The sequence below is a fragment of the Zeus faber genome (genome assembly GCF_960531495.2).
Source record: "Zeus faber genome assembly, chromosome: 15".
Taxonomy (NCBI): domain Eukaryota; kingdom Metazoa; phylum Chordata; class Actinopteri; order Zeiformes; family Zeidae; genus Zeus; species Zeus faber.
Window position 1 is genome coordinate 1779757 of NC_137194.1, and position 24000 is coordinate 1803756.

Sequence of the window (24000 nt, forward strand, 5' to 3'; positions counted from 1 at the left end):
TTACTATTACTATTACTACTATTACTATTATTATTATTATTATTACTATTACTATTACTATTACTATTACTATTATTACTATTACTATTACTATTACTACTATTACTATTATTATTATTATTATTACTATTACTATTATTACTATTACTATTACTATTACTACTATTACTATTATTATTATTATTATTACTATTACTATTACTATTATTACTATTACTATTATTATTATTATTATTACTATTACTATTACTACCATTATTATTACTATTATTATTATTATTACTACAATTATTATTATTACTATGATTATTATTATAATACTTGGTAATGTGCCAGATACAAAAATCAAATAAAAACAAACATCAATTTAACAAAAAAAAAAAGATAAAAATGTAAAACAAACAAACACTCAAATGAGTTAAAAGGTAAAACAACGTCTTAACATAAGCCTCAATAAAACACTCAGCCCCAGGTTTGTAGGAAACTCCCACAATCCTCTTGATTGTAGTCCAGAACAACAACATTGTATATTAAAATATATATATACACACATACACACACGTTTTTTGGAAGTTATAATTATCATGGTTTTTTTTACAGTGTGATGTGTATTATTTAATTATTTCAACGTTTCTGTTTTTCTGTTCCCAGATGGAATCAACAGTAAATTAGTGAATTACCAAAGGATCATATTTCAGGGCTTCCATCCCCGTTTCTTATCAGAAAACGTTTTTTTTGGGAGAATTTTTATGAATGACCCACCCCACCCCCACCCCACCCCCACCCCCTTCTATTTAAAGTCACAGTTGTGAGAAACTGCCTCAAGCTGCAGCACAAAGCCAATATTTACTGTTCCATTAAGAGGCCAAAGCCTCCCCCCCCCTCCCTCCCTCACCTTCCCAGGTGTGTGTGTGTGTGTGTGTGTGTGTGTGTGTGTGTGTGTGTGTGTGTGTGTGTGTGTGTGTGTGTGTGTTTTCCACGGATGGAAAACGTTGCAGCATGGGATTGGAATGCTGGAAGATAAGTCCAGAGAGTGGGAGTTGAAAGCTCATTGCAGAAGATGGAGGAAGCCCAGGAGAGAGGCAGGAGAGAGGGAAGCAGGTGCGTCTGGAGCCTCCTCCCTCTTCCAGCACCTTGACGTCCTGCTTTTGGAACTTTCTGTGTCCACGTGCATTTGTTTGTTATTTTTTCCGCTCGTTGAATGGGCTTAATAAATGTTCTGAAATGTTTCGATTATTTTTATAAATAAAGTTATAATGATGATATTATTACTACTACTATTATTATATTATTACTACTACGACTATTATTATTATTACTACTACAATTTTTGTTACTACTACTACTACTACTAGGATGATTATATCATTACTACTACTACTACAATGATTATATTATTACTACTACTACTACTACTACGATGATTATATTATTACTACTACTACTATTATAACTACTAAAATTTTTATTATTATTACTACGACTACTACTACTATTATTATTATTATTATTATTACTACTCCTACTATTATTATTTTTATTAATACTACTACTATATTATTATTATTATTATTATTATTATTATTACTACTACTATTCTACTACTATTATTACTACTACTACAACAATTAATTATTTTTATTACTACTACTAGTACTATTATAATTAATTATTACTACTTCTATAATAATAATAATAATAATAATCATCATCGCTACTATTATTATAATATAATTACTACTACTGCTATTATTAGATTATTATTACTACTACTATTATAATTATTACTACTACTAATATTATATTAGTACTACTACTACTACTACTAATACTACAATTAATTATTATTACTACTGCTACTATTATAATTAATTATTACTACTTCTATAATAATAATAATAATAATCATCATCATCGCTACTATTATTATAATATAATTACTATTACTGCTATTATTAGATTATTATTACTACTACTATTATAATTATTACTACTACTAATATTATATTAGTACTACTACTACTACTAATACTACAATTAATTATTATTACTACTGCTATTATTATAATTTATTATTACTACTTCTATAATAATAATAATAATAATTATTATTATTATTATTATTATTACTACTATTATTATAATATAATTACCACTACTGCTATTATTAGATTATTACTACTACTACTACTACGATTATTATTATAATTATTACTACTACTGCTACTACTACTGCTGTTCTTAGGTCTATTCAACACCACAAAGCAACTTTAAGCTTATGATCAAATCAGTCTAAACATTAAAGCTGACACGAGTTTCATTACTTCCTTCCTTTACTCCACCTCTACTATAGGTCTACTATACTTCACCTCTCCTATACTGAACTTCTACTCTGCCTCTACTCCACCTTCAACCTCCCTCTAGTCAACCTCCCTTTGCTCCACCTCTACTCTACCACTACTGCACATATACCTCTACTCTACCTCTACTATACTGTACTTCTACTCCACCTCCACTCCAAATCTACCTGTACTGTACATCTACTATACTCCAACTCTACTCTACTTCTACTCCACCTCTCCTCCACATCTACCTGTACTTTACATCTACTATACTCCACCTCTACTATACTGTACTTCTACTCTACTCCACATCTACCTGCACTATATGTCTACTATACTCCACCTCTACTGTACGTCTATCTCCCGCTTTCTTTACTTTCCCTCTAGTCTGCCTCCCTTTACTCCACCCCTTATCTACATATACCGTCCTCTCCCTTTACTCTACTCTCCCTCTACTCCACCTACTTCTACCTCCATTTAATCCGCCTCTAACTCCACTCTCCCTCTATTGTATTCTGCCTGTTCTCCAATCCTACACCACCTCTTCTGCCTACCTCCCTTTACTCCACCTCCACCTGCCTACCTCCCTTTACTCTACCTCTACTTGCCTTCAATGTACCTCCCTTCACTTCACCTCTACTCTCCCCCTCTACCTCCCTTTACACCACCTCTACTTTCCTTCAATGTACCTCCCTTTACTCCACTTCTACTCACCCTCTATTGTACCTCTACTGCTTGTTTGCTTACCCTCCACCCTAACTCCCTCAACCTCTACTCCAACTACTTTTAACTCCCTCTACTCCACCTCTACTCCCAACTCTACTCTCCCCCTACTGTATTCTGCCTGTTCTCTAACCCGACTCCACCTGTACTCCCTCTACCTCTACTCCCTTTACACCACCTCTACTCTACCTCTCCTCACCTCCCTCTGGGTCCTAAATGTGGCAGTTTTCATGGAAGCTCCGTGTAAAATAAAAAGGACCAAAGTGTTTGAGTAGAAACAGGACGTTCCACCACTGACGGAGCTGGTGGAGACGGGGGAAAGGTCGCGCTGCTTCAGACAGAGGGCGCTCATTGTGTAGACGCTGGCGCGCTGCAGCATCATGCTATTATTAGCCTAGCTATTAGCATAGCTTGTTAGCGTAGCTTGGCACAGAGAGGAGAGCACAGGAAATGCCACAGAAAGTAGATTTGCGTTGTTTGGTCTACTCCACCTCTACTCTTCTCCACCTCCTTCTACCCCACCTCTGCTCCTCTCCAGCTCCTTCTACTCCACCTCTACTCCTCTCCAGCTCCACTACTTCACAACTACGGCTAGTTACGCCACTACTACACGTCTACAACTAGCTACACCACTACAACTAGCTACACCACTACTACAACTAGTTACACCAATACTACACCACTACTAGTTACACCACTACTATACAAATACTACTAGTTACTACCACTACTACACAACTACTACTAGTTACTACCACTACCACACAACTACTAGGTACACCACAACTACTCATTACTACACAACTACTACTAGGTACTCCACTACTACACAAATACTATGTGCACAGTAGGAGGTTGTTTGGATTTTAAAACTCAGTGAAACAAAGTGTCAGCAGCTCGGAGGCACCTTGAGAAACTGAAAAACACCAAGATACAGTGTGTGTGTGTGTGTGTGTGTGTGTATAAGTGTGTGTGTAAGTGTGTGTGTGTGTGTGTGTGTGTGTGTGTGTATAAGTGTGTGTGTAAGTGTGTGTGTGTGTGTATAAGTGTGTGTGTAAGTGTGTGTGTAAGTGTGTGTGTGTGTGTGTGTATAAGTGTGTGTGTAAGTGTGTGTGTGTGTGTGTGTGTATAAGTGTGTGTGTAAGTGTGTGTGTGTGTGTGTGTATAAGTGTGTGTGTGTAAGTGTGTGTGTGTGTGTGTGTGTGTGTATAAGTGTGTGTGTGTGTGTGTGTGTGTGTGTATAAGTGTGTGTGTAAGTGTGTGTGTGTGTGTGTGTGTGTGTGTGTGTGTGTGTGTGTGTGTGTGTGTGTGTGTGTGTGTGTGTGCACGCTCCCTCATTCCTCCGCTGACACATCTTGTTCAACTTTTTCAGGTCAAGGTCTGAGCTTGGAAACAAAGAAGTTTTATGAACATTGAACATATTGACTGATATGGAAAATATGTGCAATGAATGTTTGAATGAAGTACATTTGAACGTGTGGAAGGACATTCATTCATCCACATTCATTTCTAAGTATATACTTATATTTAATGTTAAAAAAAATAACATCCATATTTAATTTTATTATTCGAGTGCATTTGAAAATATTTTTGTGTAATATAAAATATTACATGTAATACATATATATTTGTTGGGGGGTATATAGTAATACTCTTTACAATTTATATAATTGGTAAAGGCAAAACTTAATAATTGGTTTATTCTACAATGTATTGCAAATATATGAATTTCATTTTTTAAATGTATAAAGATGGTATTTTCAGCCTCACAGTTGACTCGCTTGATAGTTAAGCATTCAAATTGTTAACTATTCACAGGTTTAACTAGTTAGATGGTTAACTAGTTAGATAATTGACTCCTTGGATAGTTGACTAGCTAGACAGTTTACTACTTTGATAGTTGACTATTTGGATAGTTCACTAGGTAGTTGACAGGTTAGATAGTTGACTACTTGGATAGTTGACTACTTGGATTGTTCACTAGTTAGTTGACTAGTTAGATAGTTTATTAGTTAGATAAATGGCTACTTCGATAGTTGAGTAGTAAGATAGTTGACTACTTGGATTGTTTACGAGTTCGATAATTTACAAGTTAGATAGTTGACTACTTCGATAGTTGACTTCTTTGATAGTTGGTTGACAAGTTAGATAGTCGACAAGTTCGATAGTTGACTACTTCGATCGTTGACTAGTTTGATAGTTGACTACTTTCATTGTTGACTAGTTGGATTGTTCACTAGTTAGTTTACTAGTTAGATAGTTTTAGTTAGATAAATGACTACTGGTAGTTGACTAGTTTGATAGTTGAGTAGTAAGATAGTTGACTACTTGGATGGTTTACTAGTTCGATAATTTACAAGTTAGATAGTTGAATACTTCGATAGTTGACTACTTTGATAGTTGGTTGACAAGTTAGATAGTCGACATTTAGATAGTCGACAAGTTGGATCGTCGACAAGTTGGATCGTTGACTAGTTGGATCGTTGACTAGTTGGATCGTTGACGAGTAGTTAACAAGATAGATAGTTTGTTTCCTTCTTTTTCTTGTTGTTCATCATGTTCCTCATGGATGAACAACAGCTTGTTTTTCTCAGGAAGAAGAGGACGATCATTTAGCGCCACTCATCATTTCATCATCTTCCTCTCCCTTCTTCTCCATCCTGTTCCTCCCTTATTTTCCTCCCTTCTTCTCCTCCCTTTGCTTTCAACTCTTTCTTTCCTGAATTGAAGCTCTGATGGGAGAGGCTGTGACTCACTGTGATAGAATCATGGAGGATATTAAAAATGACACAGAATCTGATCATATTTAATAAACTGCTCTTTGTCCTCAGCCCCATGAAGCTGCCTCTTTGTTTCTTTCTTGGTCTGTTGTTTGGCTGCAGTGTTGCTCATCATCGCTCAAATTGTCTCAAGTTTGATTCAGTTCATCTGTGACATCACTTTAATGAAAGACAGGAAGCAGCACGAGCGTGGCTCTACCTTCTACATCTTTACACATTATTCATCATTATTATTTTCTATATTTTTTGTGCTACCTCTTTGTGCCTGTATTTTCACATTTAAACTATTCTAGACTCGTTTTTGTAGAATTATGTTTATTTTGAATTTTCTAGTTTTTCGTTTTTTTCATTTGACTAATTCTAGAAAAAAAAAGTTTAAAAAAGTTCCATTTAGTTTCATCTCATTTTATTTAATTTTATGATGAGAGAGAGAGGGAGGTGTGTGAGTGTGTGTGTGTGTGTGTGTGTGTGTGTGTGTGCGTCTCTGGTCAATGGGTTCACAACAGCAGGAAGTGAGAACCAGAGAGAACCACTGATGACGACCTTTGACCTTAGAGCAGGTTCAGCGCTGTGGAACCGACACGCTTTGATGAAACACAGTTTAGTGTGTGTGTCCTTTAAAGATAACTTTCATTGAACGCAGCTTGAGGTTCATTATTAAAGCATTAAAGAAACCACATACGACCACATCCAACCTCTTTACATCAACACCCAACCTCCTTTACAACAGCATCCAACCCCTTTCACAACAGCATCCAACCTCTTTTACAATCGCATCCAACCTCTTTACAGCTGCATCCAACCTATTTTCTAACAACATACAGCCTCATCCAACCTATTTACAGCCTCATCCAATCTATTTACAGCCTCCAACCTCCTTTACAACAGCATCCAACCCCTTTTACAACAGCATCCAACCTCTTCTACAGCCTCGTCCAACCTCTTCTACAACAGCGTCCAACCTCTTTTACAACAGCGTCCAACCTCTTTTACAACAGCGTCCAACCTCTTTTACAACCACATCCAACCTCTTTTACAACCACATCCAACCTCTTCTACAACCACATCCAACCTCTTCTACAACCACATCCAACCTCTTCTACAACCACATCCAACCTCTTCTACAACCACATCCAACCTCTTTTACAACCACATCCAACCTCTTTTACAACCACATCCAACCTCTTTTACAACCACATCCAACCTCTTTTACAACCACATCCAACCTCTTTTACAACCACATCCAACCTCTTTTACAACCACATCCAACCTCTTCTACAACCACATCCAACCTCTTCTACAACCACATCCAACCTCTTCTACAACCACATCCAACCTCTTCTACAACCACATCCAACCTCTTCTACAACCACATCCAACCTCTTCTACAACCACATCCAACCTCTTCTACAACCACATCCAACCTCTTCTACAACCACATCCAACCTCTTCTACAACCACATCCAACCTCTTCTACAACCACATCCAACCTCTTTTACAACCACATCCAACCTCTTTTACAACCACATCCAACCTCTTTTACAACCACATCCAACCTCTTTTACAACCACATCCAACCTCTTCTACAACCACATCCAACCTCTTCTACAACCACATCCAACCTCTTCTACAACCACATCCAACCTCTCATCTCATCAACCTCATCCCACAGCTTGTAATCCTCTACCTCTCTATCCATCCACCCATCCCTCTATCCATCATTTGTAAATGTTCCCGTCAATCTATATCAGTTCCTCCATTCCTCTATATTTATCCCTCCATCCTCCAGGGAAGCTCAGGAACCTCCCTCCTCCACCCAAACTAACTGATCAGACCAAACTGCTTCTCTCTCTTTTTATTCTTCCCTTTTCCACGCCGTCCACTCTGAGCTGAGCCGCTCCTATTAAGGTCAGCTCCCTCGTTCTCTGTGGAGTGTGTGTGTGTGTGTCAGAGTGTGTGTGTGAGTGTGTGAGTGTGTGTGTCAGAGTGTGTGTGTGTGTGTGTCAGAGTGTGTGTGTGTGTGTGTGTGTGTCAGAGTGTGTGTGTGTGTGTGTGTGTGAGTGTGTGTCAGAGTGTGTGTGTGTCAGAGTGTGTGTGTGTGTGTGTGTGTGTGTCAGAGTGTGTGTGTGTGTGTGTGTCAGAGTGTGTGTGTGTGTGTCAGAGTGTGTGTGTGTGTGTGTGTGTGTCAGAGTGTGTGTGTGTGTGTCAGTGTGTGTGTGACACAGACAGATCAGAGAGGTGCTATTGAGCGACAGATTAAAGATGAAAAGATGATGACGGAGGAGCGGCAGATGGAGGGATAGAAGGAGATACAAAGAGACGAGAGAAAGGAGAGGGGGAATAAAACGTTCAAGTGGATGAAATGAGAGTTTTGTCCTCTGCGTCTATCTTTATCATCTCCTCCTCTCCCTCTTTTCTTCCCATCGTCACTCGCTCGCTCCACAGAAGAGCCTTTGTGCATGAAAGAGAGAGAGAGCTTTTCTCCTTTAAAACACACACACACACACACACACACACACACACACACACACACACACACACACACACACACACACACACACACACACACACACACACACACACACACACACACACACACACACACACACACACACACACGGAGGCTGCCTGGTTTGCAGGGTTCAGAATGTTGTTATTTTATGACGCTAATTGTTAGCATTTGGTTAGCATCGCATTTCCTCTTTTTCTCCCAGAGAGAAATATTAGATAATTCAAGATGCAAGATTTAAGAGGTTATTTGTCACATACATACTCAATAATATGAACAAAAAGTGCAATAAATTCAAGAATACATGACTTCTCTGTGGGAACATCGTGAGTTTCCGACGGGATCAATAAAGTTTTATCTCATCTTGTGCAGATCTAACGAATAAAATGTTATTTTCCTAAAAATGAAGCAGGAGGATGGAAAGTCCGTTTCTATCATAAAGAGGAGATGAGCACAGTTTGTTCTACAATCACATTTATGTTAAAAATGAACAGACATTTAATAATATGACATTTTTAATTATAATAAAATTAATATTTGGAGTGATATTTTCATTATCATAATGTTATTGTAATCACTTCCCATGATTAAAATGGATACAATTTGTGTTTGTTACCTAGTTGATTTACCTTTACAGCGTATTCATTTCAAGCGTTTATTTATGTTTACGGCGTATTACCCTTTATGGTGGTAATAGGATGTAAGAGAGGGAGCTGGGGGCAGAGGGGTGAGGGGGTGAGGGGGTGAGGAAGGGGTGTTCAGGGTATTTTAACTAGTTTCCCCTCCACGTGTTGGGACAGGTTCTCTGGCATTCCAACCCCCCTCTCTCACCCATCTACACCTTCTCCTCTATACGTCCATTATTTGCCACTTTCCAAGCAGCGTCTGGGGATCGTGTTATAAACTGTAAATTGTGCCTCAAGCTGCAGTAAATAATATAAAGACTGAAGTAAACAACGGGCGGAGTTTAAATAAACAACTCTGTCTGATGCTTTCACTTCAATTAACTTCAAATAAATCAGGTTCCACTGACACACTGCTGGAATTTATACTGTTCTATAAAGACTAAATCATGCAACTAATTCATCTGTTATTAATCTATAATATATATTTAACATTTATGATTTTACATGCTTTTTGATTTGTCATGATATTTCATGATTTTCGCGTGTATCATACAAGTCACATGCAGTGAGAGGATGACGGAGAAACTCTGTTGTGCTAAACAAACGTCATTTAAAAAATCTGAATACATACATACATACATACCTACATAGATACATACATACACACACATTTTTGCGCTATATTTTCTGATTTTGATTATTTTATTTTTTCCACACACAAGTAATAAAAACAACCTAAGCAAAAATCAAAATAAAACATATATAGTTAAAAGATAAGCAAAAACATATCCATAATGTAAAACATAGATGTGCATTAAGTGTTTTCAGAGATGATTATAAAGCGGAGTATTGTGGCAATGATGCAGATTAAATCTGTTTTGCAATGAGTGTGTTTACTGACACACTTATTGACAGAAGTTGAATTAGAACTTCAATGAGGAACACAAGCACATCAGGAGGGACGGAGGCAACCGTCGAGAAAGAATGAAATGAGGAGAGAGAGAAAAAATAAAAGACGTCTAGAGTGGAGGACAAAAGAAAGAGGAGGAAGTGAAAGCCTGGAGATCAACTGCACACACACACACACACACACACACACACACACACACACACACACACACACACACACACACACACACACACACACACACACACACACACACACACACACACAAGGACGTGGAAAGCTCTCATGGACACTTCAAGAGCAGCGTTCAGAAACACAAAAGCTTCTTCAGAGAAACAGAGTTTATATAGAGGCTGGTGTGTGTGTGTGTGTGTGTGTGTGTGGCTAATAGATTCACCATCTAGAACAAACACGGCGTCCGGCCAAGAGAAACAGCTTTAAATCACAACGGACTCAACACTTTAACAAAGAGATGATCAAACATTCATCAGCAGTAAAAGAAATACAATTAAATATGTCCAACACTACAAATACATCCATATATTCTACCAAAACACATCCAGGTATACTACTACGAATATATATTCCACTAACATATGTTCAAAATATGTGTATTATATAAATATGTTATATGTCATATACTACTAAAAATACTAGAAATATGTCCATGTGTACGACAAAAATATGTCCCATAAAATGTCCCCATATAGTACTAAAAATATGTCTCCGTATACTACTAAAAATACATCCCCAAATACGACTAAAAATACAAAAATACGTCCCAATATACAACTAAAAATACTAAAAAACGCCCCCATATACTACTAAAGATACTAAAATACGTCCCCATGCACTGGACAGAACGTGGGAAGTTCTGAGGAGGAAATGACCAATGAGCAGAACGTAACCAGAAACGAGAGGAAATCCAGGTCAAATGGAAACCCAAAGGTTGGACGGAACCATTCCCAGGTTTGCTCATGGCTTTCAGGCGTGAAGGGGGTGTGCAGCAGGGAAGATGATGATGGGATGTTGGAATGTTGACGTATACAGGTGTGTCCTACCTGTCCCAGGTCCAGCGTGACGTTGACCTGGTTGAACTCGGTGCTGCGGGACAGGGGCGGGCTCTGCCACCAGCGCTCGGTGCCGTCGATGGCGTTGGTGATGGGATGGGCGCGGTCACTGTGGCCCAGACTGCAGATATCGCAGTACTGACCCTGAGAGACAGACAGGCAGATAAACAGACAGAGATACAGGTTTAATTGTCGTTCAACGGACCCATAGAAACATAACGGGATGGCTTGATTACAATATGATGTTTGTCCCTTAACATAAACATTTAGACCATTTCAAGGACCCCCAAAGACCCTCAAGGACCTTCAATTTGATACGTATTAGGCCACAGAACCAAATTTGAGAGGATTTTTAGATATGATTCAGTCCAAACTTCCAGACCAACGTCTCAGCTAAAGTTCGGGAGAAACCTGTGGAGCTAGGATCCAAGCAGTCGTTATTGTCTTGGCAATGACATAATAAGTTTGAACCGGTAAAGCCGTGTGCTGGAGACCCCCAGGAGCCTCTGGCGGGGGCCCCGCGTTGAGAGCCAGTGATTAAAAAAAACATAAAAACAGAGAATGGAACCGAGGTATCGAGTGCCACAGTTGGGCTGAGGATCCCAATAAACAAGGTTTTATTTTGCCTGCACTTGGCCTCAGGCCTTAGCCTGATGCACTGAAGGCATCAGGCTAACGTTTCCCCAACAGGTGAGAGAGACGCTCGGGCGTCGCCACCAAACGCCTCCGTCTGGATCGTGTGTCTGGAGCGGAGGTTTAACAGACTCATTGTTTCATTGTGCTGCGTCTTCACTTTCACAGCAGATTTGCACATTTTCACGGTGCGAGGGGAAACGGGAGATCGCGAAGCGGGGCCTGGAATGGGGGCGGGCGGAGACGGGCGGGGGCGGCGTCATGATACGGCGCTAACACCGTCGCTCAAACGGGTCCGTCCCGCCTCTCTGCCACATCTCACAACGTACGGTTTGTAGTTGGAGAACCTTGCGGGTTGATCCGCAGCCACGGCGGCGTTTGGTTCCTGCAGAGACCGCTTGAAAGCTCGGGTTTGGCCTCGCGCTCGTCGCCGTCTTGTCAGGGCGGAGCCCCAGCTGTGTGGATGTGGGCGGCAGGGGGCGGGGCTGTGAAACCAGTAGATGGACGCAAAGGAAGGAAGAGACGCGCCCACCTCGCTGGAGCGCTAATGTCAATCGAGACGACCATGGAAGAAGTTAACTTAGATATTGAGACCACAAAGTCTTGAAAAGGTACTGGCTTTTGTTTTTCTGGGGAGAGGTTTCTTCTTTTTCCATTGACTTCCATTCACTCAGAAGCTCCGTCGAGCAGCATCTCGTGGCCGTTGGAGGAACCGCAGGTTAAAGCACTTCTATAATGGCTTCAACAGTCTTCTGTCGGTCACGGCTGAGGCTTGGTGCTGTTCTCCTGATGGAGGCTGAAGCTCCAGCAGCAAAGAAAGAAGCCAAGAAGCTGGTGGAGCTGGACCAGGAGGTACAAACACCTTCAAACCCTCAGGCTATTGCAGCTTCTTGTTTTGGCTTCGTCGGTTTTGCTTTGGGGAAACTCGACACCACCCTGGTGTGATACGTGTTTGTTGGCATGCGGCAACGTGCTCGTACCTCCGCCCAAGTCGACGGACGAGCATCAATCAGGGTTCAGGGCCCCGGTGGAAGCTGCGTGGGTGGGGTGTGGCCCCTCCGCGGCTCTGGGCTGAGCTTCCCTGGGCCCAAGGGGCCTCCCAGGCTATTTGACGGTGGTGAACCTCAGAAGATTTGTAAAGGGGGGCGGGGCCAGGCGGGGCCAGGTGAAGCCGGCGAACGTCTTTGGGCGTCAGACCGAGAAGGGTGTAGCATGGGCGTGCTACGGCGAGCGGGATATTGTGAGCGAGCCTGTTTTAAAGAAATCCATCCAACGCGTCACCTGTTGACGTCGGGGGTCAAGCCACGCCCCCCTCCAACAGCCCGATGAGTGTAAACTACACCGGCCCGGACCTGAACAATGCAGCCGCTCAGGAGACGCTATCGGCTCAGGTCACTGAGGTCAGAGGTCACAGCCGGCGATCGCACCTTTTCCTGTCCGGTTCACTTCCTCTGGATAAGGTTCACGAACATGGATGTTTCTGATATAATATATCTCTCTTTTTATTTTTACTATTTCCATATATTCATCTTAAGACCTCTTTCAGATTTCTAGCCTTCAGCCAATCAGATTTGCTTTTAGATGCGTCATGTGAGCGCTCACACGTGCAATACCTGACGCAGGCACTGGACGTGCTCCGCTCCCTTCTCCCTCCATATCTACCCCTGGCAGGGCTGATACACGCAAAATGGACGACATCATGGTTTTAAAGATGGAAGAATGAACACAGCATGTTTGTTCTCATGCCCCTTTCCAACGGGTTTGACGATATCCTTTATATCGATATCCTCAATTGATATCCAGTTCAGCATGTGACAGGAAGCTGTTTTGGGGTTTGAAATATGACGTCATGGGTTAAAACACATTAAAAGTTATCAGTCAAGGATCTCCCAGCATGCACCCAGTGCATCATGGGAAGGAGGTCCCACCGGGAAGAGTCAGTCAGTCAGTCTCTCTCTCGGGGGAGACACCGTCTTTAAACCAGGTGGTTTGTGGCAGTTCCACTAAATGATGAGTTTGAAATGAGAAACTGGAGTTTTGTTGCGTTGTAACATGACCATGAAGCTCACTTTGGATTTTATTTATTAACAGTATTGTCTTGTACATCAACGTTAAATTCTTCTGCCATTTTTGCTGTGATAATACACAATAATTTGTCATAATTGTACACAAAATTCAATATATTTATAATACAATGTTATAGTACTAAAAAATGTAAATAATAATGAACCTTATTTATATAGCACCTTTCATACAGGTTTCCAATTGCAAAGTCCTTTAGAGATATTTGGGAATTAATAATTACAGTAATGATCATTTAAAATGAATCAATAGTACATCTGAGAAGAAAAAGAAAGAAAAAGCACAAAAAAAGTCATCCGAAATTCCTAAATAAAATTTCTCTTCACATTGAACTGAATGGTGATCAGATCAAAAGTAGAATGAACCAATGATATAAATACTTCCCATGTCTTTTCTTTCCAATAAATAGATAGATTCCTTGTCGTCATGGCCACCGGGCTGCTCAGCATTTTAAACAGAACTTTAGATCCTCTGATGTTTGCTCCAGAGCCTTCAAGCCAAACTCACTCACTCATTCATTCAACCAATTACCACACACACACCTTTTACGCCATGTTCCCTTTATGAACAGCTCAGCAGGAGGTCTCACACACACATGGGCCTGAGGGTGTGTGTTGTGGTGGAATACCAGGAATTCCGCGCTGAGAGACACCCACCGAGCTGCGACCTCAGGCTGCGACTTTTTAAACTGATTTTACAACTTGTTTACCCCCTCCACGGCTCTGACCACACACACACACACACACACACACACACACACACACACACACACACACACACACACACACACACACACACACACACACACACACACACACACACACACACACACACACACACACACACACACACACACACTTCAAATGAACCTTAAAATAAATAGAAATAATGGAAACTAGCTCTTGTGTTGCAAGATCAAAACACGCTCCGCATGGTGATGAACGGCCCGACCCTTTTATGAGATTGGGTTCCGGACGAGCCACGCGATAAGAAGGAGCGGTTCCACTCGTCGACTCCTGGTGCGTCGGGCTGGGTCGGTGTAAAGCGCGGTGGAGGGACGACGCCCGAACGAGAGGAGGAGCTTTGGACGGAACGCTCACAGGAATCATGTTGTGGTCAAAGTGGTGTATTTTGGTGGAGATCAACGTTGAAATCCCGGGCACATTGGATATAGTTAACATCCCTGCGCCGGTAACTACTTTTTATATCTTTAATCAATAGTAAGATGAATACGTGAGTGTTTACCAGAGGATATGTTTAGGAATATGTTTGCAAGGAAGATTATTGTTGTTCTACTTTTCTGATTTTAAACTCCTGAATTCTTATTTGCTGACATGGAAGAGTCGCTGAAGTTCCGCTAATAAGGATCCAAATAAAATTTAAAATATGAATTGTGGGCAAAGCCTTCAGCTTTTAGTCAAAAGGTTGTTTTACCTGTATCTTTAAGTGAGTCCTGAGTAATAATGTTCAGTTGGTGCGTCGCTGGCCCCGCCCCGTCGCCTGCCAGACGACACGCAGGACGCGACACGCGCGTCGACGAGCGGACGCTGAGATGAACAACGATCCTCTAGCAAACCAACGCAGGCAGAAGAGAGAGACACTTTTACCACGCGACGCGGAGGGAGAGCAGCCTCGTGTTACCACGGCGACGCCGCCCGCTTCCACGGGCGTTGCTGCAGAACCAGCTTTTAGGGTCACATCGATGTCGGAAAAGAGAGAAGTGGAAAACCTCGGAATAAGAAATAAACCTGTTTCCATGGCCCCTCCCTCCTCCTTGAGTCCGTTTTTTTCCCAATGAAAACAAAAACAACTGTGACAAGTGTTTGTTTATCATCCAACCCACTGTCCTCCTGTCCCTCCTTCTCTCCATTTCTCTTTACCATCATCCCTTTTTCTCCTCTCGCTCTTGAATAGTTTATTGTTTAAAAACAGCTGAAAGCGACGGAAGGAAAACACTTTTTAATCTTGGATTTGTTTGATGTTTTGCTCAAATAAACTAAATCTCAGCCCTCTCCATGTTTGTTTAGTGTTTAGAAATGTATCCCCAAATAATCTCTCTCTCTCTCTCTCTCTCTCTCTCTCTCTCTCTCTCTCTCTCTCTCTCTCTCTCTCTCTCTCTCTCTCTCTCTCTCTCTCTCTCTCTCTCTCTCTCTCTCTCTCTCTCTCTCTCTCTCTCTCTCTCTCTCTCTCTGCGCCTGATTGGCTGCACAGTGCACGGGTCAATCAACGCCTGGAATGCAGGGACAGGTGGGGGAGAGAGAGAGAACAGTTTATCTTGTCGAATTTGTTCAACATTGACTCATTTTCACCTTCAGTATTTACACTGAAAACTCAAACTTTATTTTTTTGTACTTTTCCATCAAGTTGACTTGTTAATTTAATGTGTCGATTTTTAATACCTTCCTTCTTGTCCTTGTTTATGACATTAATATTATTTTTTATACATATTTAACACACACAGCGTCTTCATCGATACATTATCACTTTATATTATATCTGGAAGCAGATTTCACCAATAATTGCCTCAACAAATGGAAGGTTTAATTTCTGTGCTTGTACCTTGACCTTTCCACAAAAGTCACCCAATATAATAATAATAATAATAATAATAATAATATAATCATTTTCATATTAGTTTCCTTTGGGATTGTTCTGCGCACCAGTACTTTAACCCTTTCACACCACACATCAGCCATTGTTTCCACAGTGTGTGCGCCTATATCATATAACATTATACTATATATGTTATGATATGATATTATATAATTTACATATACTATCACATTTTTCTCAGCAGGTGCAGCTCTGCGTCACTCAGTGCACTGTTCTGGTACTAGAACCACTAAAATATGTGCAAAGTGAGTAAATATGTACACGAATACAAAAATATGTTCAATAATACCGAAACATGCGCAAAAATATCAAAGTATGAGCAAAAAAGAAAAACACAGAATGTGCAGTAAAACGTAAGTGTGTGCATGTAATAATACAGAAACGTGCAGTTATCATGAAATATGTGGAATACTTCTTCATGGTGTGCAGTAACAATGAGATGTTTCTAATATTACTCAAATGAACTCATCTGTGTTGTGCAGGGTGGAAGCCCGGCGGGAGCCCCGGGTCCTGGTGCGGGTCCTACCTGGATGGTCTGGCTCGGGTCCCCGGATACCGGGCCCCCCACCAGCTTGCAGTACAGGTCCCGGGTGGCCCTTCCTCCGTCGTCCTCTCCGCAGGTCGCCGTGGCGCTGATCCGGGTGCCCTCCGCCAGGTTGAAGTAGGGCGGGTGCAGGCTGTAGCCGTTCACCCCGCCGGAGGAGGGCAGCGGCTCGGCCCCGGTGGGCAGCGGCTCCTGTGCGGCCGAGCGGCCGCTCAGGAGCGCGGCGAGCAGCAGCGGCAGCAGCGGCGCGCACCGGGCGCCGGGGCTCCGGGCCGGGAGGAGCGCCGGGCCCCGCACCGCTCCCTGCGCCATCTTCACCTGTTCCCCCGGTTCCAGCAGCAAGACGGAGGAAGGTTCCGGAGAAACCAGCGGGATGACGGAGTGTGAGGCTGCGGAGGAAAAACAAGATGGAAAGTTTGAAATGAAGTTCAAAGTTTCTGCGACGAGAAGAAAGAGAGTGATCCACCGCCCAGAGCGACCTGCTCCCTCTGCACCTCCCTCCGTCCGTCCCTCTGCACCTCCCTCCGTCCGTCCCTCTGCACCTCCCTCCGTCCGTCCCTCCCTCACCCCCTCTGCACCTCCCTCCCTCACCCCCTCTGCACCTCCCTCACCCCGTGCGTGTGCGTGTGCGCGCGTCTCGCTCCAGCGCGCACCTTCTGCTCCGGCGCGCGTCCGTCCCCTCTGGCGGGATGTGGAACAGCCTCCACACGCACGCACGCTGCACGCACACACACACACACACACACACACACACACACACACACGCTGCACGCACGCACACGCACACACACACACACACACACACACACGCTGCACGCACACACACACACACACACAGACACACACACGCTGCACGCACGCACACGCACACACACACACGCGCTGCCAGCTATTGGTAATAATCACGTGACAGATCTTACGGTTTAAATGGTTGAACCGTCACGTGATAACAGCAACTATTGAATTATCAGAGTAAACCGTCGGTGTCAGGACCGAGGCAGGTGGAGGTGTGCTGCACAGCATCATATCATAAAACATGTTGCAATAATAACAAACCAAATAAAACACAATGGTAGAAAATCAAGTCATTTCAATAAATAAATATTATATCATATAATAAAATATGAATTACTCCTGATATTAAGTATTTGAAAAATATGAACCTCAACGACATGTTTTAACATGAGATTTGGACTCAATAAGCAGATGTTGTGATACGATATTTATCAATTTCGTGTGGAATTCCCAGTCTTTCCAAATTTGAATTCTCTCACTTTGTCTTTAAAATAAATGAGTAAAAGAAGGTGGAAGAGTTGCATTAGAAAATAAATTATTTACCCTAAAAAATAAGTTTCTAAATGGTTTCCTGTGTGTGTGGGTGTGTGTGTGTGTGTGTGTATGTGTGCATACGTGTGTGTGTGGGTGTGTATGTATGTGTGTGTATGTACTATGTGTGTGTGAATACGTGTGTGTGTCTGTCTGTGTGTGGGTGTGTATGTATGTGTGTGTATGTACTATGTGTGTGTGAATACAGTTGTCACTCCTCTCTTCAGAATTTACTCTGAGTACACATTCACTACCCCCCCCCCGCTCTCTTCCCCCTCCTTGTCTACCCTAAAAAGAACAGTTTCATCAACTTGTTCACAATGAAACACAGATGAGCTGCTTGAGCTTCATGTGGGATTCAGATTCTGTCAGAGTAAATAATATAATACAACCCAATACAACTTAATACAATACAACTTAATACAATATAATACAATATAATATAATATAATATAATATAATATAATATAATACAATACAATACAACATAATATAATATAATACAATATAATATCATATAATATAGTATGATACAATACTATAGAATAGAAAATGATACAATATAATATAATACAATATATATCGTATATAACATAATTAAATATGAGTTTTTGGAAGCCTCCAAGGTGCTTAGAAATGACTTGTTTAAAGAGCCTGAATCTTTGAATAATTATTGGAATTATTCCCTTACCGTTTCTATCTTTTCCTTGGGTTTTGCTCCAATTACCACTTTTCATTTTCAGTCTTGAGGAAGTAGTCACAGGTGAAAGGGGGCGGGGCTTAGCGGGAGGATCTTTTTGGGGACATCTTCATTTCTATTGTGGAAGGAAAGAAGTTCACAGAGGAATCCCCCACAACACACACTCACACAGACACACACACACACACAAACACAGACATGCACACACACACACACACACACACACAGACATGTACACACAGACACACACACACACACACACACACACACAGACATGTACACACAGACACACACACACACACACATGTACACACACACACACACACTCACAGCCACAGACATGTACACACAGACACACACACACACACACACAGACATGTACACACACACACACACACACAGACATGTACACACAGACACACACACACACACACACACACAGACATGTACACACAGACACACACACACACAGACATGCACACACACACACACACACACACACACACAGACATGTACACACAGACACACACACACACACAGACATGTACACACAGACACACACACACACACATGTACACACACACACACTCACAGCCACAGACATGTACACACAGACACACACACACACACACAGCCACAGACATGTACACACAGACACACACACACACACAAAGACAGACATGTACACACACACACACACAGACATGTACACACACACACACACACTCACAGCCACAGACATGTACACACAGACACACACACACACACACACAAACACAGACATGTACACACACACACACACACACAGACATGTACACACAGACACACACACACACAAACACGCACCGACACACACACAGACACGCACAGAGAGACACACACACACACACACATAGACAGACAGACAGACAGACACACAGACAGACAGACACACACATCTGGTTCTATGTGGGTGTGGGGGGGCATCTAATTAAGCTGCTGGAACCACTTTAGAAGATGAAAGGGTCTCATGCACACACACACACACACACACCAGCTGCTCAGGTAATATTTGTGGTTGGTGCAGACAGATAGGTAGACAGACAGGCATACAGCTTGAGAGACAGACAGACAGACGGGTGTGTTTTGTGTCATCCTACACTTCCTGTTATACATGCTGTGACCTTTGAACCCAACTGTGGAGCATCCCACATTCACTTCCACATATCAACGCGGGACCACAACCTCCCCCCCTCCCTCCCTCCCAGGGGTCAACGACCTGCTCCAGTGGAACCAGTCAGTGTGTTCTACTCCATTCAGCGGTGCTCTGGAACATTCCTCGAAGCTGAAGAGCGTCCGGAGGGTCAAGGGTCGCAGGCACCGCAGTGCTAATTATTAGCCGTAGCTTCCCGGCTAACCCTAACGCGTGAGCGCACGGCCGCTCAGCGCGTCCGACCGAGCCCGCGTCTCCGGGCGGAGTTCAGGGCCAGATGGTTACGGGGGAACAGAACTTTTCGAGCAGAAAGGCGAAGCTCCGAGTGAGGAGGCACTTTGACCTGCAGTTCCTCTTACACCCACTAGATGCCACTCCCAAATATCTCTGCGTGGAAGTCAAGGGAAAAAGAAGAAGCCGCTCTCTCGAAGTACTGAGTCAATACATCTTGGACATTTTGGGGAAAATGTTCATCCCTGGATCTTTTTACAAATTGTATTTTCATTGCATGCAATCGTTTTACATTTTACATGTTTGTTTTACTTTTACTTTTTTATGTTGTAGCTGCATTTCATGTGTGAATGGTGCTATAAAAATGTATTGTTGTAATTATTATTATTACTATTATTACTACAGTGGAAACCTCTTATGGTGGTCACGTCTGTCCTGGTCGAATTGATCACTATAAGCGGATGATTATTTTTTTCCTTTTTCCTAATTTCCCATGAAGCATATAAAGTTTGGTACGTGGAAGTACGTCCAATCTTGACGAGACCATCGCACCGCCACTGCAGACGGGTTACAGCGCTGCAAAGGATCATGGGAGTAACTAAAAAAATATATAGAATTACCATAGTAAAAAAAAAATCCCATATATTGTCATGTATGAAAAGACCCAAAGTGAAGCCTGTAAGAAGACTATAAATAACTAAATCAATAAATTTTTTTTTTTTTTTTCTATGAGCAAATTATCTAAACAGTATTTGTATAAGAATGATTCTGTCCAAATCTTAGAATCTTAGCTTATCTGCAAACGTGTGCTCGAAGGAAGTCACGTCTATATGTCAGAGTTTACACTGCACACACACACACAGGTGGTGATGTAGTACAGAACAGTCAAAGTTAAACTATAATAAACAGACAGACAGACAGTGTTGATTTCCAAGTAGAGGAACCAGGGACTGTCTCTCTCTCTCTCTTCTATTAATTCCATCCCAGACAGACAGCATTTTAAACCCTGATCCCTCCTCTAGTCAAAACTTGGCTTTAAATCTCTGTCCCTCATCTACTCCATCAGATACGAGCTCCACACACACACACACACACACACACACACACACACACACACACACACAGTGTGTGTTGGTTCTGACAGTCTCACCTGTTCTATAGACACACAGATGAATAAATAGAGACACACAAAAAACACCCCTGCACACACAGACCAAACAATGCACACACACTAAACAACCCACACACACACACCCGTACGCAGGTGTGTGTGTGTGTGTGTGTGTGTGTGTGTGTGTGTACATCAAAACAGTTACCATGGGGGTGTCTGTGCGTGCGCACGTACACGCACAGACACTTTAGAGTTCTTTCAAATTAAAAGTTCTTCCCTATCAGGCTCAGTTCACTCTGGAGACATGGTTCCCAAAACTGGGAGCTGCGGCCCCCTAGTGGTTCGTGAACGACTTCAGCTTTGTTTCTTTGTTTTATTTTTTTGGGAGATATTTAAACAGTGTGTGTGTGTGTGTTTAGAAATGTCAGGAATGAAGTGAACGTCTAGAAACAAGGGCAAACGAGTTTGAAGAACTGAGGATGCAAGAGGATGTTTTGGGTTTTCGTGCGTGTGTGTGTGTGTGAGGCAGGCTCCGGCATGTTCGTCTCTTTTGTTTCATAAAACCCCAAACATCTCAAACCTGCTTCCCTGGTGGACCACTTTAATAACACCCCATCTCTCCCTTTCCCCTTCTCTTAGTCTATTAAGAGTCATTTCTCCATACTTTATCCCGTTAGTTTTATTATAAAGGACAGAAGTTCCTTTCTATTGGTTTATTTTTTTATATTTATAAATACATGTATATTAACATATTTGTTTTGCCAATGAGTTGGCAGTCCATTTGCAGTACCCCCGCGGACCCCTAGAGATGTGCGACATTTCATCCATGACATGGAACTCAAGGTGCTTTACATTAAAATAAGGGATCAAATACTGATCTATTAGTGTAAAACACATTAAAGCTGGCTTCACACTGAATCCAACAAACACATCCGACACGGTGGGATCCTCCCCCTAGCGGCCGCCGGAATGACTGCGTCTGGGTATCGCATCACAATACATGTCCCGAGCTTGGTTTTCGAAACAACAGTAAGTAGTTTGCTCAGCTGGATATTAACCGTGTTCCATGAATGAGTTCAAAACTCCCTTTATCCCCTTTACCATAACTTAACCATCTATAACATTATACCTCAACTTAACCATCTATAACATTATACCTCAACTTAACCATCTATAACATTGTACCTCAACTTAACCATCTATAACATTATACCTCAACTTAACCATCTATAACATTATACCTCAACTTAACCATCTATAACATTATACCTCAACTTAACCATCTATAACATTATACCTCAACTTAACCATCTAAAACATTAGGGAGGGCAAGCAGAGAAAAGGTTAGAAAAGAGGAGGTGGAGTGAAACAGGTTGAAGAGAATAGAGGTGCAGAGCCGAAAAAACAAGATGGACACCTTGTAAATGACCGGATGAACCTGACGTGAACAAAGCGTGGGAACCTCAGTAGTGTGTCTGCGACAGATGTCATGTTTGGACCGGCAAATGCCCCCCCTCCCCCCACCACCACATCCATACCTCCCGTTCCACCCACCCACATCCATACCTCCCCTTCTCTACCCGTCCACCATCCAACTGTACTCTTCTGCCATCCCACTTCTGTCCTTCCCCTCCACCCTGCAGGGACCACCATCCAACTGTATTCCTCCATCATCCCTTGCCCCTCCCTACATGTCCCCAAACCTTGCAGGGTTCACCCTTCCACCATCCCATGTCACAGCTTCCCACCCTCCTCCACCCTCCCAAATGAAGGTCCTCCTTCCAGCCCCGCCCTGCAGCCCTCCCACCTTGTGATTACCCCTAATGACGCATTCCGACTCCTGCAGTTCACTCCACCATCCCACTGTTCCCACCACGACGCGTCCCCGTTCTCCCACTGCACACCTTCCTGTCCAGGAGCCGGGAACAGACTTCCTCGTCCTTTATAGTTTTTCTTTGCCGTCGAAGGCTCCAGGTTGTACACCTTGTGTCCTTGGGTACAAATTAAAACCAGATCAGTCTGTTTAAATGCATCTCCATCTTTAAGGCTTATCAATGCACAAAGCTATTTATGTTAATTACCCTTTTAATGAAGGCCTCTGTCCGTGTGGTTTTTGAAGTAGCTGTAATTCTACCATCATTTAAGTCAAAGGAAAATCTAACACCTTTATCATCAACTACAGTTTACATATCTTTGCTTTAGCCCAGAACATCTGGAAAGCGACTCCAACAACTCGTCAGATCAAGTGTGAGCAGGTTGAGATTTTTAACCTCATCGTCATCTACTATAATTAGTGCCTAATTATACTTCTCGGCATCGCCGATTACGTAAAAGACTCTCAAAAATGTTTATTCACAGGTTATCAATGATTCAATTTTTTTTCCCCAAGGACTTCAACACAAAAGGGACAATTTCAGGTATTCCAGGACTTGGATTTCTAAGAACCCTGCTGTTGCTTGTCAAGGAGGAAAGTCTTTAAGTTGAATTGTTCTTGTCCGTTGACCGAAGCCAGAACACACTTGACTTTCATTTTAAGGGTGTTTCAGTGTCAGAACGCACCTGGTGACGCTGAGGAGGGAGGATGCACCTGGCAACGAAACGATGCCCTTCA

The 24000-nt window shown here is 42.2% G+C and overlaps 1 protein-coding gene across 1 annotated transcript in view; it reads right to left on the minus strand.

Moving 5' to 3' along the window:
* Positions 1-17141, minus strand: part of lama5 (laminin, alpha 5) — a gene marked incomplete at its 5' end in the record, with an annotated part of 118944 nt that extends 101803 nt beyond the window's left edge. The window contains 2 exons of the mRNA XM_080014483.1: positions 10949-11101; positions 16812-17141. Of these exons, the coding sequence (XP_079870609.1) occupies positions 10949-11101; positions 16812-17141 (483 nt within the window). The remainder of the gene's footprint in view (positions 1-10948; positions 11102-16811) is intronic.
* Positions 17142-24000: the final 6859 nt, after the last annotated feature.